The following is an 18679-nucleotide window of genomic DNA, read 5'->3' as shown; positions in this document are numbered from 1 at the left end:
AGCAGGTCAGTGTTAGAATTGATGGCGTTCACGCACCCGAAAGCCTGAGGAGAGAACTCGGCCTGAACTAAGCTCTTCATCCTCAGCTGCTAACTCTCAGGCAGACGTCGAGGCTGGAACCCTTAGAGCCTGGAGCTTTGTGGGAGACCCGCAGCGGCACCGGTTGAGCCGAGCTAAAGCCCAACATTCTTCCTACCTCCCGCGGCGAGCCACTCCCTGGGTGGCTATTATGCCTAAACTCTGAGTAAACCGCGCGGCCCTCGGGCGGTCGTTTCCAGCGCCCGGCGCCGCCGCGTGGCGAGTCCTGACCACCGCCTCCTTTCCTTCCCGGGCCCGAGGACACCCCGGGGGCGCGGCGCAGGATCTGGGAACGCACGCTTGGGAGGAAAGGGGCCGCGATGGACCGATCCCCCAGGAAAAAGAGGACTGAGCACATGAAGCGAATCCTTTGGGCAGAGCCTTCTCTACCTCCGCCTTAGCATCGCCCAAAAGAGAGGCCTGGACTAGGGCCGAGGAAGGGTGGCGATTAGACTCTGGGAAGAACTTCCGCTCAGCGAGTCAGCAGCGCGGTCTTAGCCCGAGGCCCCGGGGAGGCCAGGTCCCTTCGTCCCCGAGGGCCGGGACAGGGAGGGCGCGTTCTGCCCCGAGGCCTGGCGTGCCCTGCCTGGCTCAGGCTGGAAAGAAAGAAAGCGCGGAGTCAGCCTGGGCTGCGGCGGGCGCGGGGTGCGCGCCTCAGCACTTTCTGTTGTCTTCCCCGCGGGCTGGGGCCACAGCGGCGGCTGCGGGAGAGGCCTCGGCTCCCCAGCGGAGACCAGAGCCGACCGCAGCCTGCCTGCTGACTCAGCGACCCCACCCCCGAGGGAAAGGGTGCGGACAGGGGGACAAGGCCCAGGTATAAAGCTCGGCCCGCCCGGCCGCGCGCAGCCTCGCAGCCCGTCCATTTCCCTCGCGTGCCGCGCTCACCCACCCGGTGAATGCCCGCTGCTGGGGTGGGGAAGGGACGGGAGCGCGGGAAGACTGCGAGCCCCTGGCAGCCGGGTCCAGAGCTAGGCCGGGTCCAGCCCCCGGGTTCTTCATCCGCTACCCAGGTTGGGCAGGCTGTGTGTGGCTCGAAACGGGGCTCTTGAGACGCTGAGCGCGTGGTTCCACCCTTCCTGTCCGCAGCGGCATGAGCAGCGCCCCCGCGCCGGGCCCGGCGCCCGCCAGCCTCACGCTCTGGGACGAGGAGGACTTCCAGGGCCGTCGCTGTCGGCTGCTAAGCGACTGTGCGAACGTCTGCGAGCGCGGAGGCCTGCCCAGGGTGCGCTCGGTCAAGGTGGAAAACGGCGTGTGAGTGATTGCCTGGCCGCGGCTGGGCTGGGTTGAGGGGCGCTGGGTTCCACCGGCCTAGGCTCAGAGCCTCAGCCCCCTGTCCTGTGAGCCCTGGAGAGACCTGCCAACATGGGAAACCCCATAGCCTTCCCAAAATTCCCCACCCATCGCAAGATAAATCATGGGAAACTGTGTATTTTTGTGCTAGCTAAAGAGACACAGGCGAGAAGCGACCCCTTGAGGGTCCCTATGGGACCCCACCGTGAAGGGGTTTCTAGTGTACTTACACCCTTCCCAGAGTTTTTCTCTGTGCAAAATTAGAAAGCTCTGCACTTGGCTTAACAAAAGAAACCCAATCCCTTTCCCTGGCCCCACCCTGGTCTCCCAGCGCCCAGCTTTTCCCACCCTGCCGCCCCCTACCCCTGCCCCAGCTGAGGTCCCAGTTTCTGCTATGATATTCGGGAGGGGTCCTCCAATGTGTCCCCATGCAAAGGCCTAAACCCTTGAGGCAGGAGCACTGTGTCGGGAGACCTTCATAACCAGGAAAACTCTTTCCCAACCTGGGGTCCTTGAGGGGGAGGCCTGGGCGCCTCAAACCCCAGAAAGCAGCAGGTTTTGAACCTTTAGTTCCGAGAGGGGCTGGATTGCCATACAATGGGGGTGTCAGGGGAAGGGTTTGGGGTTGGAGAAAAACATTGTGCTTCTCAGTCTTTTCAATCATGGCCGGCAAGGGGGAGGGCAGAGAGGGTGCGGCTGGGGCAGATACCTCCCAGCTCTTCTCCTTTTCCAGTTGGGTGGCCTTTGAGTACCCCGACTTCCAGGGACAGCAGTTCATTCTGGAGAAGGGAGACTATCCTCGCTGGAGCGCCTGGAGTGGCAGCAGCAGCCACAACAGCAACCAGCTGCTGTCCTTCCGGCCAGTACTCTGCGCGGTGAGCACAGCCCACTTCTCCTCCCCTGCCTCCTAGCTCCAGGCCCCGGCCTCACCATGGCACCTAGAAAGGCTGTTCAAGCCCTGCATGGGGGGTGTGTAAACAAACTCCGAGATGGGTGGTAGTAGCATTATTTCTCAGAATCAGAAGGGTGTCTCCAAGAAAGTTGGGATTGTGGGCGTAGGCCCGGAGCCCAGAAATCATCACCACGGACAGCGCTGAGGCCATCCCAGTCCTGAGCGCCCAGGGTTCCCCCACATTCCATCGTCCACACGTGTGAGTGAGTGCCTCTGTCGTCACACAGCCATGTGAGGTCAGGGTGACTGCTGTTAGCCCCATACACAGGTGTGGAAATGGGGCTCAAAGGGACAAAGTGGCTTGCCCAGGGTCACTGAAAAGAGTCAGTCTCAGTGTGTTTGTGTGTGTGTTATTGTGTGTGTAAGCGTGTTGTTAATGAATCAAATACACCGAAAGAGAGGACCTCGTTTTCCATTCGTGCCGACCTGGTTACTAGTAGGGCTGGGAAGTGGAGAGCAGAGGACCCAGCCCAGGCCAGCCCAATTCTTCTGTTCCAAGAGGCTGAAGAACCCTGCAGTGGGAAGGCCGGAGCCAAGATGCAATCAGTATTGATGCCCTGACATGTCTATTCTGATTCTGCCACCCAGTACCTCTTAGCTGGGCACTAATCTGTGAGAGGCTGTGCGAAGGGGCTGGGCAAGGGATTGGGTAGTTAGTCAATGAGGACCTCAGGGAACTGTCTTGGTGAATGGGACAGATTTCTCTAAGGACCTCTGATTTTGCTCCTGCAAAATGGGCCCATGTCACAAGATGCTCTCTAGTCCTGACCTGAAAGGGTCTCTAGAAATCCTATCCCCCAATCACCTCCTTATCTCAAAGTCATGGGAGGGGCCAGGTTTGGGGGAGCCTCTGAGCGATCCATTTCCCAGACTGCCAGGGAGCTGATGGGGTGAGCTCTGGGAGTGCCTGTGGGTCCTAGACAGCTTCACAGCTTGTGTGGTGCAGTGGGTGGGGGAAGTGAGGAAGAGGATGTATCCGTTAACCCTTTGGAAGCACTGATCTTTCTGTGCTGACCTTGCTGTGCCTCAGAACCACAGTGACAGCCATGTGACACTGTTTGAGGGGGACAACTTCCAAGGCTGCAAGTTTGACCTCGTTGATGACTACCCATCCCTGCCCTCCATGGGCTGGGCCAGCAAGGATGTGGGTTCCCTCAAAGTCAGCTCCGGAGCGTGAGTCCTGGAACTGGAACCAGGGAGACAGAAGAGCAGGGAGGCAATGGGGACCAAGGAAGAGGGTGGAGAAAAGCAATGTGGGGAGGGTGCTAAGAGAGATATTGGGGACTTGGAGGCAAGGGGAGGTGAGATGATGGAGTCAGACTGGAAGGGAGGAAATGAGGAGGTCCTAGGAGAATGGGGGGCAGCGGGCAATATGGGCACAGATGAAGGGCTGGAGAACATGAGGGGGTGGAGGAAATAGGGGGTGGATATAGAAGACTGGATGAGAACGGTAATAGAAAGACTGGAAGCAGTGGGCAGGGGAGGGAGAGAGCCATGTAGGGAAAGTTGAAGCAATGATTTTGGAACTGGGGTTGGGAGCTACAAAAGGGGGGCTGCTGGTGGAGAACATAGGGTGGGGGTGGGGGCAGAGCTTACTCCCCGCCTCTGTACCCTCACTGGCCTAGGTGGGTGGCCTACCAGTACCCAGGCTACCGAGGCTACCAGTATGTGTTGGAGCGGGACCGGCACAGCGGAGAGTTCTGTACTTACAGTGAGCTCGGCACACAAGCCCACACTGGGCAGCTGCAGTCCATCCGGAGAGTCCAGCACTAGGCTCCATGGCCCCAGACACCTTCCCTGAGGACACTCAATAAAGGTTCCTGAATCTTCCTGCCCCTCTTGCCTCCTTGGTGTCTTGCTTTGTGATCTCCATCCTCATCTTTCTGAAGGTCCCTCCCTGCCAAGCTGACCCTTCCCACAGTCTCCAGCATCCTTGGCTACGAAGCGTAAGCTGGCTGAGGTTGTGTGTGGGTAGGCTCTGGTGGGGCTGACAGCAAAGTGCTGGTAAGAATCTTAGCAATTCTGGCTGGGCGCAGTGGCTCATTCCTGCAATCCCAGCACTTTGGGAGGCCGAGACAGGTGGCTCACAAGGTCAAGAGATTGAAACCATCCTGGTCAACATGGTGAAACCCCGTCTCTACTAAAAATACCAAAATTAGCTGGGTGTGGTGGTGCACACCTGTAATCCCAGCTACTTGGGAGGCTGAGGCAGGAGAATTGCTTGAACTTGGGAGGCGGAGGCTGCAGTGAGCCGAGATCGTGCCACTGCACTCCAGCCTGGCGACAGAGCAAGACTCCGAAACAAACAAACAAACAAACAAACAAAAACAACAACAACAAAAAAACCTTAGCAATTCTGTTAAATGGCACCAGTCCCAAACCTCTCCTTGGTAAGGTCCACCACTATGGGCCCAGGGTACTGCTAGCTCAGATGGCACCTTTGCCACCTTGTGGGTGGGATGAACACACCCCAACAACAGGGCTCATAGCTGGATTGCAGCTTCCACACATCTCCTGGTCCAGGTACCATCATGCAGGGCAGAACTTCCTTACCATGCACTGAAGTTCTGGGCTTCCTCTGTAACCCCAGAGCATTTTCAACCTTTATCTTCACCCAGTTCCCTGCCCAGTCAGGGAAGCCTGAGCCTCCTGCGTTGTCCCATTTCCTCCATTCGCAGGAGGTGAGTTAGTGGGAAACCCCACTGCTTCCCAGGGCCTTCAAAGGGGGGACTTCCACCCTCTGAGCCCAGCCCCCAGACCCTTTGAACAATGACAATTCCTTGCAGTGGTGTTGAACTCCAGCATTTACAAAGCATCTTCATATCCCCCCTCTCAGCTGCTCCATACCACCCCCTCTTCACTCTTCCTTTCCCTCCCTACCCTTCAGAAAACTGGTGAGCTGTAGAAGTCACCCCTCAGTTGCTAAGCCTGGGTTCTGGGCAAGTGGCAGGTGCCCATAGGCATGGCAGGGCTGAGTATGGTGGGAGCCATTAGAGCCTCTGGCACTAGTATGGGTTTTTTCCCAGTTCCCTCTTCGGTCCAGTTGGTGATGCCCCCCAACCCCCACACAGAGAGAGCCTCTCAAGATTCTTGGGACTGCCTTCATCCTGTCCTTCAGGGATTCTTGTGTTTTCAAGTCCCCAGTGGACCTATCAGTGGGGAAGCGTGGCCCTCTAATTATTGCCCCAGGCAGGGCAGGACAATGCCAGGGAGCAGTCAGACTTGGGCCTGAAATCCCCAGAGGTTCAGCTGTGCAAAGTCAGGCAGCTGCTCCTTTGGGAAGAGCTCTGGACCATAAGTCAGAACACCTGGGACCCAATTCCCTCACCTTGTAAACTGGGGCTGTTGGCCACTGTCCTGCCTGTCTCACAGGGGCTGTTGGGAGGATTCCATGAGAAACCCCTGCAAATGTTTGTGGTGTTATGGAAAAGCACTGGGGTAGTCAATGTAGGGACCTCCTTCCCCTACCTCCCCACTATGGATCCTAGGGTTGGGTCAGGGAACCAAGGGATTGAGCTTTGGGTGGCATATAAATTTTGCTTTACACTCGAATGGGCTCTAGAGTCCATGGCCCTTGTTGCATTCAATCCTCCTAATACTCTCCAATTTCATCTATTTTACCAAACTGGGGGTCCAAGGAGAAGCTTTGATGACATCACCCACTTAATTGGTGACAAAACCAGGATTTGAACACAGAGTTCTTGGCCCTAAATCCAGGCTGTTAGGTGGAGGCTGAACTGAGCTGTGGCTAAAAGCCACAGGCCTCAGCAGAGCCCCAAACTTCTGTGGGCCCCAGAGGAACCTGGGGTTCCTGGCTGGTCATGGGCACCTCCTCATCCCCTTGTGGAATGGCAATATTTACAATAGCTACATGTATAGAATCTGTTCTAAGCCCTTCACATGTGTTATCTCATATAAACCTCATCATTCTGTATGGCAGGTACTATCATACCCATTTTATTTTTATTTATTTTTATTTTTATTTTGAGACGGAGTCTCGCTCTGTTGCCCAGGATGGAGTGCGTTGGCACAATCTCAGCTCATTGCAACCTCCACCTCCTGGGTTCAAGCAATTCTTCCACCTCAGCCCCTGAGTAACTGGGATTACAGGCACCTGCCATCATGCCAGGCTAATTTTTGTATTTTTGTAGAGATGGGGTTTCACCTTGTTGGCCAGGCTGGTCTTGAACTCCTGACCTCAGGTGATCCACCCTCCTTGGCCTCCCAAAGTGCTGGGATTACAGGCATGAGCCACTGCGCTGGCCCATACCCATTTTACAAATGAGGAGATGCAAGTACAGTACAGAGGTTATGTTACTTCCCCCAAAGTCACATAACCAGGAAATGGGAGAGTCAGGAGTTGAAACTAGAACCCAGGCAAACTGGCTTCAGAGCCCAGCAGGCCACTTCCCCACTGCTTGCTTTGGGGAGCAGGCAATGAGCAAAGGGAGATCTGGAATCTGCCCTTGACTGAGCTGCTCTCCCTACAGGGGTATCTTTGGTTGCTGGGAAGAATCAGCAAGATGGCTTCAGGAACTAGAAGTGTGACTCTGAACTGGGCTCAGGTCTCTGGGTCTCCGTTTCCCCATCTGTGCAACGCAGAAGTCAGGGGAGCTAATATTTGCTGCAGCCTTTGCCAGCTTGAACCTTCTAGGTTTTCTGGACCTAGAGGTCATGTTCTGCTCCCTACATCCATCTACAGCTAAGGAGTGGGGGTCGCAGAGGCAGTCTAAACTCAAATGCTTTCACCTTCTGGTCCTCCATTCATTCTGGGCAGGCTGGCCATCTGCAGAACCACATGGGACCAGCGCTCAGCAGGGTAGGAAGGGGATGAAGGGGAAACTGCCAAGGACTCTCCTGTTGGCTTCCCTAGCTGTACTTGCAGCAGGAGGGGATGGAGAAGATCAAGACTCAGGTGCGTGGAGATGACTGCCCCGCATGCACACATTTCCTGGTGCTCCACCCCCTCAGCAAATGACTTCTGGGTAAGACTGAGGGATAAAGCCTGTACTGTTGATCCTTGCCCAGCTCACAGCTGGGATATTTGGGTAGACCTCACTAGGACCCTCTCCGTTACACCTTAGCCTCCCACTGAGAGCATTAAGTGGGCAAATTTTGATGCCTCCCAGCTTTCCCAGCGCTTACCTCCTGCCCCTGGCTATTTTCTGTTCTTACCTCCTGCTCCTTGTTTTCTGTCCATAGTGGGTGGGGGAAGCAGAAAGAGGAATGAGAAGGAGAGGGATTGGGATCTTGACCCCAACTTCAAGGCCCTCACCTTCTGCGGAGCCCTGAGTTTGGTCCACAGGGAACATTCCAACCTCTAGTCTTTGCTCCCACCAGATTCCAGGTCCACATCCTGAAGGCTTCATCCCTGTCCCACTAGGATCCTCCCAGGTCCTGGGATCCCTCTTTTTCCCTCCACACTCTGCCTCCCACTCTTCTCCCTGGCTCCTTTGCACCCTCCACGAGCAAAGATGAACACTCCAGAAGTTGCAGCAAATGAGGGTGAACATGGGCCCTGTAGAACCCCAGAAGTAGGAGTTTCCAGCCATCCTCAATCAGGCATCCCAGGACCCGGCACTTAGCAGGAGACCTGCCCATTCCCAGGCCTCCTCCACCCCTGGGCTCAAGCAGTTAGAGAGGACTTTCAGAATACCAGTTTTGACAGTACCCGTTCCATACTGCAAGGCTGCAGAAGGTGGGCTTCTGGGCTGGAGCCTCATCTTCAGCCAGCATCCTCCTGAGCCTGCCTCTCCAGAGCCAGGAAGCCCCATAGGTACCCAGAGAGACTCCAGGCCACTTAGGAACCACATCAACATCTTTGCATGAGTTAGAAATAGGCATCCTTTTCTTGGAGTGGATTCCAGCCTTGTACAGTGCACAACCCTGTCTTAACCCCTCCACCTCTCCAGCCTCGTTCAGGGATAGCCAGAATGGGAGTAGTAGTGAGGGTGGGTGGCAGACTGGGAGGACAGGGGATGGGGAAGGATGGGAGTGGAATAGTTGTACAGGGAAGTAGCAGGGGGCTCAGGAACCCATCAGGGAAAGCCAGGACAGATTCTCAACATCTTTAGAGGCCTTCAGCAGTCCAGGCCACTACTAATTTGTGGGGACTGAATGAATGAGAAAAGGAAGGGTGGGAGAAGGATGAGAGGGAGAGAGAAGGCTGGAGGGAAGATGAGAGTCAGAGAGAAAAGCCTAGAATAGCCGGTAAAGAGAGACCTAGAAGGGGGCGGGGAGGACGGAAGAGGGGGCCACCCATCATAAGTTGCCAGGAAAGATGGCCCAGCACCAGGCCTGAGGCTTGGGGGCCCTAGAAAGGCAGGAAACGGGCCAAAGCAAGAAGGAGACAGGGAAGGGGTTCGGGTCTCTAGGGAAGAGCAGAGAGTGGGAGAAGAGGAGGAGGGAGCGGGGGTGCGGGCAGAGATAAAGGGAGCAACGGCTGCAGGGCCGAGCGCGCAGCGACAGGCGAGAGGGAGGGAAGCGGAAATTTAAAAGTGAAGATGCAGATAACGCAGCCTGGAGACGGGAACCCGGGTGGGGATAGAGGGAGGGAGTGGGAGGAGAGTGAGCGGCGAGTGGAGCGGGAGCCGACTGGAAGAAGGGCACTAGGGAGGGGGCTGTGGCTGCTGGGGTCCAAGGTGGGGCCGGGTACACCAGCCCCATCACTGTTTGCAGAGAGTCAGGGAGGCGGAAAAGACACGCGCTCTAGGCTCCCATCAGGGCACATGGCCCGGGCCCATCCCCCGCGCGTCCCCCCGGCTGCGGGGCGCGGGGGGCTGCCGGGTGCGCTTGGCTGTGGCGCGGCGCGTTGGAGACTTTATTGCGATGGGACGATAAGAGGGGCGGGGGCGGGGTCCTGGGGGCCGAGGCGGCAGCGCTTTAATTAAAACGGAAATTGCGGCCCCTGGCCGCGCGGGGGCCGGAGGGTTCCAAGCGGCCCCTTAGCTGGAAGCGTTTCTCCAGGACCCCCCCGCAACCCCCGCCACGCCCGGGCTGCCCCCTCCCGCCAGGCCCTGCCGGACCCGGCGCCGTCTTCTCCTCCTTGTCACCCGCGGTCGCTTCGGGCGGGGATCTGTGCCACCGAGCGCAAAGCCTGCCTCGCCCCCCTTCCCCGTCCCCCCCATCTCCCACCGCCCAGTCCCCGGCGGCGATGAGACAGAGCGGCGCCTCCCAGCCCCTGCTGATCAACATGTACCTGCCAGGTACCAGGGACCAGCCGGAGGCTGGTGGCACCGGAACCTGGGGCGGGAAGTCTAGGCTCAGGCATGGGAAGAGAGTGCTGGGGTCCAGGGGAAGGAGAAGTGTCCGGAGATTCGGGTTGCATGGAGGGCCGATTGTAATTTAGGGTACTGGGGAGACCTAAAGGCAGATAGAGAGCTCTGGGTTTCAGTGCAGGGTCTAGAGGAGTTGAAATGAGCAGATTGGGAGCCTGGGGGCCAAGAGCCGGGACTCAGGGACCCGAAAGAGCCTGAGAGGGGAAGCAGGGGTCTCTGGCGTGGTGGAGTACTCTGTGGCCGAGCCGTACCAGAAGGCTGTGGTCCGCGGGCGTCGCCCCTGCGCTCTCACGGCTCCTCACCTTCCTGCTACGAGCTTCAGGCCGGCCCTCCAGGCACCCTCCTCTTCTCTCCGCGCTCCAGCTCGGCTGGCGCAGTTCCCCGCTCGGCTTTATAAGGCTCCAGCCGGCCCCTTCGGAAAGCGGATTTCCTTTTTCCTGGACGCGTTTCCTGACTTGGGCTCTATGGAGGGGCTCCGCGCAGCGCGCCTGGACGCTCCGGGAGGAGGAGCCGGGTGGCCCGGGCCCCCAGCCTCGCGCCTGGGGACCACAGCACCCCCCTTGAGCCTTGGCCCGGGGCCCTTTTGTCAAGCCCACAACTTCCGCCCGGGGTTCTCCTGATTCTTTTCTTCTGCTGCTTGCAGATCCCGTCGGAGACGGTCTCTTCAAGGACGGGAAGAACCCGAGCTGGGGGCCGCTGAGCCCCGCGGTTCAGAAAGGTGAGATGGCCGGCGCGCTGGGCGGCGGAGGCGAGGTTGGTTGGGGTCAGGGCACAGGCGGACAGTAGGTGGGAGCAGTGTGGACCCAGGGTTCACACTGAAGCCCGGACTCCTGGCCTGGTTGTGGGGAGGCCTTGGGAAGACAGTCACTTGGTTTTTGGCTCCTGCATCTCCTGAGCACCAGGAAAAGAGTTGCAGGCCAAGGCAGATGGAGAGGATCCCAGCCCCAGGCCCTTTTTCTGCTGTGTATGGTTTTCCAGGCTTTGGGGCAGGGGCTGGGACACTTAGCGTCCTTTCCCTGCTGGTAGTAGGAGCTCAAGGCCGCAGCACCAGCCGGCAATGGAACCGGGGGAATTACTCCCCAAACACAGCGGGCTTCCCAATCACTAGACCCTGGCTACTGCCACCTGCTTCACCCTCCGGCGCTGACTCACGCCGGCTGAGCTCTGCTGGCCAACTCTGCCAGACGATTGCAATTGATTCCCAGGTTCACCACCAGCGCTCCACGGGTAGTCGCTAAATTACCCTTTTGACGGCTGGCTCTTCAAGCAGCGTCTCCCCACAGCCCCCATCTCAGTCGTTACCCTAGATCTCACCAAGAGACAGAAACCACAAAAACGAGGTTGGCGACTGTTTTATCCAGAAGGAAACTATGCCCAACAGGAACGGTCATCCAAGCCGCTGAGGTTGCTCCGCCTTTGGTGCCAGGTGCACCTTTGTACCCAAACCTTCCCTTGCTTCTGACCCTAAAACTTAACTCGGGACCAGAAACCAGGAAGCTCTTTGCTGGGCTGGCTTGAAGGGATTGGGATTGAAATTATGGGGGAGGGTAGCGTCTGGATTCTAAGCCAGTGGCTGAAAAAGTAAGAGGGGTTCAAAAGACTACATTTGAGGCAGTAAGCAGACCACTTTGAGGAAAATCCGTTTTATTCTAAAAGGGAGTGGGGGTAATTGTATCGGGATTTTTCTCTGCCTGTCTGCTTGAGGCTCCAAGACAGGGGAGCAGGAATTCTGGGACCCCACTCTCTAACCACTCGCATATCCTGGAAAAACCTCCTTGCTGCCTCCAGCAACCGAATTCGGAGGGAGATCACACAAAGACAGGAGGAGGTTGGTAGCCAAGCACAACAGCTGCTGGGTCCGTTCCCCTCCTCAGAGTTGTTCATCAGGCCCCGAGAACGATGGCACCTTCGTAGGCAGGGAATCCCGCCTGTTCCGAAAATAAGAGGCCAAATTCTCAGGGCCAGCGCAGAGGCCTGCGCACCCGAAGGTGGCTAGAATAGTGAGCCCATGAGAGCTTGCCCCTCCTGTCACGTATAGGGGGCCACTGTTCCTACTCCTGTCGGATGTGGTGTCCCAAGGGAGCCAGCCACCACTCCACCTCAGGAGTAGCCTGTCCAACTACGTCTTTGGGGACTCGGGACTAGCTGGGCCTTGTCCAGCAGTGGTTGGGGTCGTCCTGCGGTACGCCTGTCCCTTCCCACCCCTGGATGTGGTCCAGCTGGGATGGGGCAGTCCAATCATTCTGCCCAAGGCCGCCCTGTACTGTTGTGCGGCTTTTCCCCAAATAAGGGCGCCCGGCTGAGATGGAGAGTGGCGGCGGATATCTGTCCTTGCTCGCCTTGGAAAGCCAAGTGCCTTGGTGCGCCGCTGCGCTCACGTGGGGGAGGCAATGTTTCCCCTTCCCCCCAACCCCCAAGTTCCACAAAACCGTGCATCCGGAAAGCTAGGTGCTCTTCAGTGGAAGCCGCATTTCCACTGTGCAAAAGCGCGGTAAAGGCTACAGACCACTCTGCTGATCAGCCCCTCCCGGGCCGGCCTCTCCCGCCGAACGCAGCTGCAGTTTGACTTGCACTTTTCCTCCCCCAGTGCCGGTTCCTGCCGGGGTGGGTCGGTTTCCCGCCAGCACTCTTCCCCAGTTCCCGCCTCCCCTCTCCCGCCTGTGGCTGACCGCTCTCCTCCCCACAGGCAGCGGACAGATCCAGCTGTGGCAGTTTCTGCTGGAGCTGCTGGCTGACCGCGCGAACGCCGGCTGCATCGCATGGGAGGGCGGTCACGGCGAGTTCAAGCTCACGGACCCGGACGAGGTGGCGCGGCGGTGGGGCGAGCGCAAGAGCAAGCCCAACATGAACTACGACAAGCTGAGTCGCGCCCTGCGCTACTACTACGACAAGAACATCATGAGCAAGGTGCATGGCAAGCGCTACGCCTACCGCTTCGACTTCCAGGGCCTGGCGCAGGCCTGCCAGCCGCCGCCCGCGCACGCCCATGCCGCCGCCGCAGCTGCTGCCGCCGCCGCGGCCGCCCAGGACGGCGCGCTCTACAAGCTGCCCGCCGGCCTCGCCCCGCTGCCTTTCCCCGGCCTTTCCAAACTCAACCTCATGGCCGCCTCGGCCGGGGTCGCGCCCGCCGGCTTCTCCTACTGGCCGGGCCCGGGCCCCGCCGCCACCGCTGCCGCCGCCACCGCCGCGCTCTACCCCAGTCCCAGCTTGCAGCCCCCGCCCGGGCCCTTCGGGGCCGTGGCCGCAGCCTCGCACTTGGGGGGCCATTACCACTAGACGGGGCGGTCGGGTGCCTGCGGCCTCGCCCGCACGCCTAGAGTCTCGCCCGATCCCATCTGCATCCCGGGGAGGGCCCGGGAGCCTCCGTCAACCGTCCTCTAATCCAGAGTTTACTCCACCTGCCGCACTTAGCAGGGGGACGGGACCGGAGCTCCCTCAATCCTTGTCTGGTACTAGATTTGCTCCTGTCCCACCCCGCAGTCCCCTGAGGAGGGCGATGTGCGCCCTCTTTCACTTTTTTTCTTCTAGGTCTCCGGGTCCCGGAGGGGATTTGTGGACCTCTCTTGTCTCCCCACCACTCCAGTGCATTTCCGCCTGGCTCCTAGAAGCCCCATTCAATATCACTTCTCTTTAACGAGTGCCAAATCTTTTCCCACTTTTGCTCTTCCCCAAGGAACTGCTCCCGCCTCAGCACGTGGAGGCCTCTCACGGTCCTTCTTCCTGGGACCTGAGCAGGTTTGGTGAAAGCCACCGTCCTCCGTGACACACGGCCCCCTTCCTCCTGTCCCCACACTCCCAAGAGAAACTCCCAGTGTGTTTCTGACCCTTTCAGCCCCATTAAAGCTCCTGAGCTCTCCGCTGCCTCCTCTCTCTCTGTTCTTTGCTGCGCCGGAACCCGTGGTTAGGGGAAAGCAGGGAGAGGCTCATCTCGGGCCTGAGCAGAGAACTGCCAAGGAAAACGTCCCGAGAAGGAGGGTGGCGCGGGCTTGGGCGCCGCCCGCAGGCAGCGAGAGGCCTGGATGGTGGGCTCAGCCCGAGGGAGCCGCCTTGCCTCATACCCACCCTGCCAGGCGACCCCAGCTCACCTCACTCCCTTCCAGTTGCCCTTCACCCCACTCTATCCCTACTTCCGTCCCAACAGACACCCGCACCCCACCCTCCCCATCTCACTCACCCTTCCACCCACCCCTCACCCCACCCCATCCCAATAGGCACCCAACCCCCACTCCCACCCCACCCAACCCTCCCCATCTCACCCACCCTTCCACCCGCCCCTCACCCCACCCCATCCTAACAGGCACCCATATCACGTCTTCCCCCTCTCACCCATCCTTCCACCCTCCCCTCACCCCATCTTATCCCAATAGGCACGCGCACCCCACCCCCTCATCTCACCCATCCTTCCACCCGACCCTCACCCACCCCGTACTAATAGGCACCCACATCACATCTTCCCCCTCTCGCCCATCCTTTCACCCGCCCCTCACCTCATCCCAACCTTCATCCCTCCTGGCTGAGCTTCACCCCACCTCAGCCTTCCCTCAGCCACTTTATTTCATCCCCTTCCCCAACCACCCTCCCCTCCTCATCCTACTCTCACTTAGAATTTCTCTCTCTATCCCTCACAAACCGTCCCCACCCCCCAACATCTGTCGCCGTCTTTCTTCTGCTCGGCTTCCTCATTTGCAGAAGAAGGGGTCTCTCTCCCACCCGGCTCCTGCGCTCGCGGCTCGCAGCCTCCCCTCCGAGTCTAGCTCCTGCACCTCCTTCTCGCGGGCGGTGCGCGCCCTCTGCTGGTCGGAGGAGGGTACGCTGGGGAGAGCTTTGTACCTAAGCCGGGGAGGATTTTGTGCGCCGCGCAGTGCAAACCGCACGTGCCTGGCCAGACTGAGGACTGCAGGACCCAGTCGTCTCCAGGTCTCCTTTGGCCTTCAGAGAGGAGGGTCAAAAGGGGAACGCTGCATCCCAGGTCTGACCTCTGGAAGCCTGGGAAGCGGATCGAGTGGATTATTCTCCTGGCTGGGCCCCTTTCCTCACCACCTAGAGGCCCTTCTGAATACTGCGCCCTCCCACCAGGGCCACTGCCCTTCAGTTCTATTCGTTTTTAAACGCCTTCGCTTAGAGGAAAACACTGGGGAAGGTGCCTAAAGGGACAGTCCCCAACCTCAAGGCAACTGCTCCTCAAGGCAAGCCCCTGGCTCTCCTTTCCCCCTCTGTCCTGGCTGTTCTTTTCCACGCGCACACCTCTTCTTGGGCACAGGAAGGGACAATGCAGGCTGGAGGCTGAGCAGTTGGGGGTGTGGGGTGGGCCTGACGCCCCTTCCCAAAGAATTTAGCCAGGGAAAGAGTCTTTATTCATTTTCATTTTATTTTTCGCTTTATTTTTTCTAGTTTTCCAAAGAACACACACTCAGCATAGAAAATTTGGAAACACACACCTAAGGCCTCCATGAACTATTGGTTGGATGAAGCGTGTAAAGACGCATGAAGGGGCCAGGCGCGGTGGCTCACGCCTGTAATCTCAGCACTTTGGGAGGCCGAGGCAGGCGGATCAGGAGGTCAGGAGATCGAGACCCTCCTGGCTAACACGGTAAAACCCCGTCTCTACTAAGAATACAAAAAATTAGCCGAGCGTGGTGGCGGGCACCTGTAGTCCCAGCTACTTGGGAGGCTGAGGCAGGAGAATCGCTTGAACCGGGAGGCAGAGGTTGCAGTGAGCCGAGATCGCACCACTGCACTCCAGCCTGGGCGACAGAGCAAGATTCCATCAAATAAATAAATAAATAAATAAAAAGCCAAACCTATAGTCCTGTTACACAGACGCCACTGTTACTATTGATAATTTTTTGTCAAAATCCTCCCTTCCTCCCTTTCTTTTCTCAATGCCTTTTATTTATTTTTTTTGAGGCAGTGTCTCTGTTGCCCAGACTGCCAGGCCAAGTGCAGTGGTGGGATTTCAGCTCACTGCAACCTCCGGCCTCTCGGGCTCAAGTGATCCTTCCACTTCAACTTCCCGAGAAACTGAGACTACAGGCCTGTGCCACCATCCCCGGCTAATTTTTGTGTGTTTTGCAGAGGGGACGGGGTTTTGCCATGTTGCCCAGGCTGGTCTTGAACTCCTGGGCTCAAGCAATCCACCCACTTTGGCCTCCCAAAGTGCCTGGTTTTACAGGTATGTGCCACGGTGCCTGGCCGATGCCTTTTAAAATTTGATAATACCCTGCTTTCGTAGCTGAATAGAAAACAAGTATGTTCCACATCATTATGCCCGACAGGCCTCCCGGGATGGGAGAGTGGGCTGGTGCATTCATCAAGCAGGTGAGCCAGTCTGGCCTGGTGGGGGTCCTCTGTGATTTGCATGGTGGCAATGAGGGAGGGGGTGCAGCATCAGAGAGCCTCTTTACAGCCCTATTTGCAGGGGTCAGGAAGCTGGGAGGGAGAAGAAACACACTGAGAAGATACAGCCAGGATCCAGAAAGATCTGGGTTGCTAAAAATTGTGGGCTGAATGTAGCAAAGTAAAATTTCTGGTTTTTGTTGTTGTTGTTTTGTTTTGTTTTTGTTTTTTGTTTGTTTGTTTGTTTTTTTGAGATGGAGTCTCACTCCGTTGCCCAGGCTGGAGTGCAGTGATCTCGGCTCACTGCAACCTCTGCCTCCCGGGCTCAAGTGATTCTCCTGCCTCAACCTGCCGAGTAGCTGGGATATAAGTGCTTGCCACCACACCCGGCTAATTTTTGTATTTTTAGTAGAGGTGGGGTTTCATCATGATGGCCAGGCTGGTCTTGAACTCCTGACCTCAAGTCATCCACCTGACTTGGCCTCCCGAAGTGCTGGAATTACAGGTGTGAGCCACCGCACCCAGCCACAGAGTAAAATTCCTTAGGAAGGACTGTGAGGCCCTGTTCTTACATCTTTAAATGAAACAACAGAAGTCAGAGTCTTGGCAAAGATGGGGCTCAGCAGAGCCTGTGTGTAAATGAGTAATGTCCTAGCCAATGTAACGTTAAATAGGAACCTGTAGGGTGAAGTGCAGAAAAATCATTGTGATTTGAGGATGCATTGATGGAGCTGTGACACCTAAGATGAAGGAAGTGGTCCACTTGGTTTAATAAGTCTGCCCCCAGGAACATTGTGCACAGTGTTGCTTTCAGGAAGAGACCAAGTGGAGGACACACAGTGTAGTAGGCCCAGGAAGTGAAGAGGAAAAATGGTGGAAAGCCAACAACAATATGAGATGTTTCTGGAAAGTCAACTGGGAGAAAGGGGGATGGGAGCTGTCCTCATTTATTCAAAGTGCTGTCCTGAGAGAGAGGACCTGGATGCCTGTGACTAAGGGCAGTATTGGGACACGTGGTTGGAAGCTCCAGTAAACCAGATGTCACCTTGATCTAATGAAAAGCCTCTGCCATGGAACATGTTGGGTGAGTTCTCTGTCACCAGAGTGTTCAGCAGACCCTTCTGTGAGAAGCAGAGAGGGGAGGTGGACTAGGCGACTTCTCTAACCTTGAGACTCTTGGAATCCTGTGAAGGAGTCAATAAAGGGGGGATTTTGGTCATTGTTGGGGAGCTGGGGGAGATATTGTTAGATTAAGGGATCTTCTTACCTATGAAATTGCATCCTTAAAGCTCACCGCATTACTCTCTTCTTTCCTGTCCACATAGCCAGTCTGGGAGGCTAAGATATAGAACTGGGAACCAGAAATTCTGAGTTCCAGTTGCAGCTTGGCAACTAACTTGCTGTGTGACCTTCACATAATCACATCTCTTTTCTGGGATTTCATTCTCCTCTCATTTAAATAATAAGGCTGAACCAGAGATTTGCAAACTCTGCTCTGTGGAACTTTAAGGGTCAATTAAGTTCTCTCTGTTCCAAAAAAAAAAAAAGAAGAGCTGGAAAACGTCTATCCAAGATGACCTACAAGGTCGAACCCAATCTCAGAATGCAGTAGATGGGTATCCTCTTCTCCAGATTATCTCAGCTCTGGGAGCCCCTGCCTTTGTGATGTCTCCAAGCCCTGAGTTACTGTGGTCTTGGCAGGACTGTACTCCACCCAATCCCTGAAGAAGCCACAGTCTTACCACACTCAGCTTCCTGATGATCCAGGCCTGTCCTCATGGACCCTTAACCCCTTGGTCCTTGGCCCTCCAAGGTATTGATCCCACCATTGCTTTCCTCTGCCAATCCAGGGTCAAGCCCCTCTTGCATTTTCTGAAGTTCTGAGCCTTTTCTTTATCACCTCATTCAAGTCGCTAGTGAAAGTATGGTTCACTCCCCTGCCGTATGCTTGCACTACAGTTTACAAAATGCTTTCACACCCATCACTTTTTTGACCCCTCCAAGGTTAGGAAGACAGGGCAGGTATTGCTTTATCTGCTGGGAAGATAAACAAACGAAGGCCCCAGATGTTAAATGACTTGGTTGAAGTCCCAGGGCTTGTTCTAAGACCTGTATCTTCTTATTCCTCCGCCAGACCTTTTCCCACTGCTCCAAGTGACCTTTCCACAGTCCTGAGCAGTCACTGATCACTTTGTTTTTAGGATCATTCCCATGCAGGATGACACAGACCCATATCTCCTCCAGTAACATGCGCTCTGTGCGACTAAGCTCCACACACTATCACTTGCAGATGGAATTAGAAGCCCTGCTAACATGCAGCTTGAGGACATTCACGTCCATACTGTTTGGGACCTGCACAGTCACAGTGCAATGATGCCACTGAAGGCACTGAGGCTCACAGAGCACTCTCATATGCCAGCTCATGTGACCACAGACAGACATCATAATGGGCCACTGTGATGCACTTTTCTCAGAGCCTTCTGCTCTTCTGGCCTTCACCTTTCCTTTAATATGTCTTTGAAATGCACCAAAATGAACTTGTTTCTTTAGCTATTTATAATCCATGTCAAGTGGATCTGCTGATGATAAAAGTATGCCTTACCACTCATTGAACATGACTCTGCCAGGCTCTGCCCTATGCTAATGTTTTACAGGTGGTATTTCCTTTGACCTGGCTACAACTTTACCAGATGGGGATGGTTATCTCTGTTTTCAAATGAGGGAACCAAGGCTTGGAGAAGTGAAG

At 56.5% G+C, this 18679-nt stretch overlaps 2 protein-coding genes and 1 long non-coding RNA gene across 4 annotated transcripts; 2 read left to right on the top strand and 1 right to left on the bottom strand.

The window, feature by feature from the left end:
* Positions 1-262: 262 nt before the first annotated feature.
* CRYBA2 (crystallin beta A2) lies at positions 263-4155 on the top strand. Of its 2 annotated transcripts, none has more exons than XM_004033236.5 (5): positions 263-970; positions 1165-1329; positions 2102-2243; positions 3351-3493; positions 3946-4155. In XM_004033236.5, the coding sequence occupies exons 2-5, from the start codon at positions 1169-1171 to the stop codon at positions 4091-4093; spliced, it is 594 nt and encodes a 197-aa protein (XP_004033284.1). In that variant the 5' UTR covers positions 263-970; positions 1165-1168; the 3' UTR covers positions 4094-4155. The 2 variants fall into 2 exon arrangements, with proteins under 2 accessions (XP_004033284.1, XP_055235581.1); XM_055379606.2 differs by having other exon boundaries at positions 556-892; positions 3946-4150.
* A 5209-nt stretch (positions 4156-9364) lies between these two features.
* On the top strand, positions 9365-13453 carry FEV (FEV transcription factor, ETS family member). Its single transcript, XM_004033235.2, has 3 exons — positions 9365-9525; positions 10241-10315; positions 12284-13453. The coding sequence occupies exons 1-3, from the start codon at positions 9474-9476 to the stop codon at positions 12871-12873; spliced, it is 717 nt and encodes a 238-aa protein (XP_004033283.1). The 5' UTR covers positions 9365-9473; the 3' UTR covers positions 12874-13453.
* Positions 13454-16679: 3226 nt separating this feature from the next.
* LOC101137423 (uncharacterized) lies at positions 16680-18314 on the bottom strand. Its single transcript, XR_174066.4, has 2 exons — positions 17201-18314; positions 16680-17117 (listed from the first exon to the last, which is right to left on the bottom strand). It is a non-coding gene; the product is annotated as an uncharacterized lncRNA (long non-coding RNA).
* Positions 18315-18679: the final 365 nt, after the last annotated feature.

This window comes from Gorilla gorilla, chromosome 11 (genome assembly GCF_029281585.2).
Source record: "Gorilla gorilla gorilla isolate KB3781 chromosome 11, NHGRI_mGorGor1-v2.1_pri, whole genome shotgun sequence".
In the NCBI taxonomy this organism is placed as follows: domain Eukaryota; kingdom Metazoa; phylum Chordata; class Mammalia; order Primates; family Hominidae; genus Gorilla; species Gorilla gorilla.
The sequence above is the reverse complement of the archived record's forward strand: the minus strand, read 5'-3'. Positions and strand labels throughout refer to the sequence as shown.